Source organism: Pinus tabuliformis, chromosome 2_1 (genome assembly GCF_031772625.1).
Source record: "Pinus tabuliformis cultivar Carrire ecotype Pingquan chromosome 2_1, CPIR1, whole genome shotgun sequence".
NCBI classification, from domain to species: Eukaryota; Viridiplantae; Streptophyta; class Pinopsida; order Pinales; family Pinaceae; genus Pinus; species Pinus tabuliformis.
The window spans coordinates 429,574,389-429,578,353 of NC_142299.1; the positions used below are offsets into that span (position 1 = coordinate 429,574,389).

Consider the following 3,965-nt stretch of genomic DNA (forward strand, 5'->3'; position numbering starts at 1 on the left):
GTCTAATACACTAATCCATAACATAACATCACTGACTTGCCATCAAAATTTTGAAAAAAATTTGCAAGATTCACTGTGGTGTTAGAATAAAGATTACTCTTGACAAGAAACTCAGAGAACATGCAATGCACTTGATACCCTACAATAAAACTTGTCAAAACCATCCAATTTCACCAGGTCCTACGACCACTATTTCTGATATATCATAAATACAAGCTTCTTGCTTCTTGAAGCAGTGCACCCAAAGACTTTGACCAAGTAAGTCAAACATATTATTTCACTGAAAATATTTAGAAAATGCGTTTCTACAATTGCTTAGAAGTGTACTGGATAGCAGGAGACCATATTGGAGAAACACAAAGCACATTACAAACTATTATAATATAACTTGAAATAATAAACGCTTGCTTCAATATACATGGTAACGTTCACTAGTTCCTACTGATCAAGTATAAGGACATATGACAATGAAACTGGGCCTCAACCAACAATTCTAGAAGGTTCCAAACAGTGAAGGTAACTCTGTCAGTACCAAAAATAAATATTAATTTTCTAAATTTGATGCTGCCTAAGCAATAAATGAATACAATATGCACATGATCAGTGCATTCTTACCTACCTCGCTGATGAAATTTCAACTGTTCAAAGATACACATCACATCCAAATCCTTGTACTCTCAATAGTTTTTAAGGAACACTCGCTAGATCAACTTGCCTAGTTCTTTCCACTGGTCCACCAAACTTTTCTCCACTGTCTTCAAAACTGAGATGCTTTAATCTAGTTTATGAGCACAGGTAAACAGAGTCACGTGAAATGTTTCTCTGTTACAAGCCATGTATTTGGAGAGCTCTTCCTTGGATACTAAATTGCTAGGGAATTGAAGCATCCAAACAGGCAAAGCCTCTGCATATAATTCATGCTTCCACTGTAGTAGCTCTCTAGCATTATCCCAGCAATTTCCAAATACTAAAACCAAGACAGTTCTCTATTCATCAGCAAACAAGATGAAATCTGTTTCCGTAAGGTTCATGATCAATGAACCTGATTAATGCTATAAGAATCAAAGCATGACATCTAAAAAAGAGATCTGCAATGGAAATAACATAATTTTGACCATATGAATATACTAAAAGCTGGTTATCCAATGCCCCCATCAAAACTACCCTGTTGACTTCCTTTTGTCTTCTCTCTCCAGTTTTCACCCCATTCTTTAGCTGCAGCAACAGCATGCTCACGGTCTCGACTGGAATTTTTCTGTCCTTTTGTTTTTCCCATGTGACCAGAGCTGTCCCTTTCAACTTGTCTCTCTAAATCATCCATGCCAAGCTGCCTTCCTGACTCCCATCCTTGACTCTTTGTAACTTCAGATCCAGTGCCTGGGCGTTGCGATCCAGTTTCCTTGTGGTGAAAATTGGAAGAGTTTTGGGATAGTGACCGGGATCTGCCACGCATGTTCTCAGATTTGTTCTGATCCATTTCATCCTGGTCCTCTGTTCTGCCACTTGACTTCTCGTCTTTATCTCTAACAGGTTGGGGACCAATTCTACTGCTGTTAAGAGGAACCACTCCAGTCTCATATGTTTGAGAAGCTAAGTAAGACAGGGCAGTCACAACATCACCAATAAGAGGTCGAGTAGAAGCTTGTTCCTGGAGGCACATTGCAGCAACAGCAAGGGCCTGATACAAGCCCCGCATTGGGTAACGACCTTGTAGCAAAGGGTCAGCCATTTTAGGAAACTTCCTGCGATCCTTGAACATGGGTCGTGCCTGCAGTTTGTTACGTTAAGTTAGAGATGAGAATGATATACCACAGAGAAGCCATTACATGTGACAGTTTCTAATATTTAAGTAACTTTCAGTCCATCCCTCAAATATTTTCATTGAAAAAACACTACAAAAGTTTTCCACCAAAGATTGAGGATTTACCCAAGCCACAAGATTTTGCTCTCCAGCATTCCTAGAATTATCGATGGCCTTTCTTCCTGTAATCAACTCCAAGAAAACCACACCAAAACTGTAGACATCAGACTTGAGAGTCAGCTGACCTGTCATAGCATACTCTGGTGCACAATAACCATATGTACCCATTACTCTTGTAGAGACGTGTGTGTTATCTCCAACTGGGCCAAGTTTTGCAAGCCCAAAATCAGATAACTTTGGATGAAACCCCTCATCAAGCAATATGTTAGAGGATTTAAAATCACGATAAATAACTGGTGGATTTGCTTTATCATGCAAATACTCCAGTCCTTTAGCAGCACCAGCTGCAACCTTCATTCTTGTGTTCCAATCCAAAGGTTCCTTATCAGGTGGAACATCTGCAAAATGAAAAATTAGACATTAATTTCTTTTTTTCTTAAATTTTCAGTTTCCTATACATAATCTCAGTGATTTTGTCTATCCGTTAAACAAAACTATGCAACTGAAATCAGAATGATGCACATGCATAACATCACTATAGCAGCAATAAATTTCTTATCAGTCTAATAAACACCTGAAAGTGATAGTTCTATGATTATTCAAATGCACCATTAATCAGGAAAGCACCATCAAAATTTGAGGGACTCAGGATTTATTTGGGTAGCCTTGTAATTGGAACAAGAAAAACAGAAGAAAGGATAAACAATAGAGAACTTCCCTTCTATAAATTGCATGGTGAAACCAAGGTCAATAAATGTGGAAAAGGAGGTTAAAAAGCCATTTTCTAAAGAATGAAACAGAAATAGAAATATATAACATGATGACACATCTATGTTATTGAAACTTGTAAATTCTTAAAAGGGGTGCAAAATCTTTTCATGGGATTTCTGCAGAAGATTGTAAAGGTTTGTAAATTCTTAAAAGGCATGAAAATATTTTTTATGGGATTTCTATAGAGATATTGTGAAGAGAATGTGCAGTTGTAATCCCCATTGTGGCATGCATATCAATACAATACCTCTAAGGTGTCTTGCCAGCATGAACAATTTTAAAAGTGGTAAGAGTACAAATACCACACTCATTATCTTCATACAGAACCTAGGGCACAATTACTATGAAAAAATGAGTCTTCATTGGGAAACAAAGTCACTGTTAATCAGTCGTAATCGCTCAAGGCTATTACCCTGGGCTTCAGTGAATATACCAAGGAATACCAATGACAAGAAATCTAGGCATATCAGCATCAGGACCAATTAGCTCAAGATCTGTAAGAATATCACCACATTAACCAAAAGTTCCAACAAAGTCTTATGAATAACATGATTTCCATATTCCCCCGGATCAGGTGATAGGGAGGCATGTCACCAGTGCTATTATAGCTGTCAGGTGGAGATAGGACAGGTAGCCATCATGCAAGAAAGTGTGATAGACAGTTGGATGTCATGTTCATTCCCGTATAGCCAGTTCAAGAGGAAGCCACTACCATCATGCAACTGGTATGTGAGAGGGCCCATGAACTATCATGGAAGTGAACGGCTTATAACCATGGTCAATGGCGCTTGGCTTTACTTAGAGCCATAATGACTCTCTAGCTCTTCACCTTCATCACTGCAACAACCAAAATCAGCATTTGGTGAATAAGAGTGCCACGTATCAAGGATCTAGCAGACGAGCCCCACAGATTACTGGTTTAGAATCTGCTTGCATAGATTATGCTACCCCAGTGCTAATTTTTGGAGCATAAGGCCTCAAGCAGGATCACATGGACACATGCAATCCCTCCAAACGACTGAGGCATAGAAAGACCACCAAAGCCTCAAGACAGAAAGGAAAAGGCCACTTCCCAGCCTTAAATATGTTGGCTAGTGCCACATCAACTAAGCCAATAATATCATGCCACATCATCAACCCATGGGGTTTTCAGTCACAATGAGGGTGCACCATCTTTGACTGGGCATATCTCTCAAACCGTGAAGGCCCACAAAACGCTCCATTTATCAATAGAATTAACGTGACGAGGGGGATCCAATGGCAAGGATCTCCA

General features: G+C 39.1%; 1 protein-coding gene across 1 annotated transcript; it reads right to left on the minus strand.

Moving 5' to 3' along the window:
* Positions 1 to 366: 366 nt before the first annotated feature.
* On the minus strand, positions 367 to 2,325 carry LOC149200727 (serine/threonine-protein kinase PBL27-like). Its single transcript, XM_089402780.1, has 2 exons — positions 1,928 to 2,325; positions 367 to 1,768 (listed from the first exon to the last, which is right to left on the minus strand). Exons 1-2 carry the CDS (start codon positions 2,276 to 2,278, stop codon positions 1,139 to 1,141), a joined length of 981 nt encoding a protein of 326 aa, XP_089258906.1. The 5' UTR covers positions 2,279 to 2,325; the 3' UTR covers positions 367 to 1,138.
* Positions 2,326 to 3,965: the final 1,640 nt, after the last annotated feature.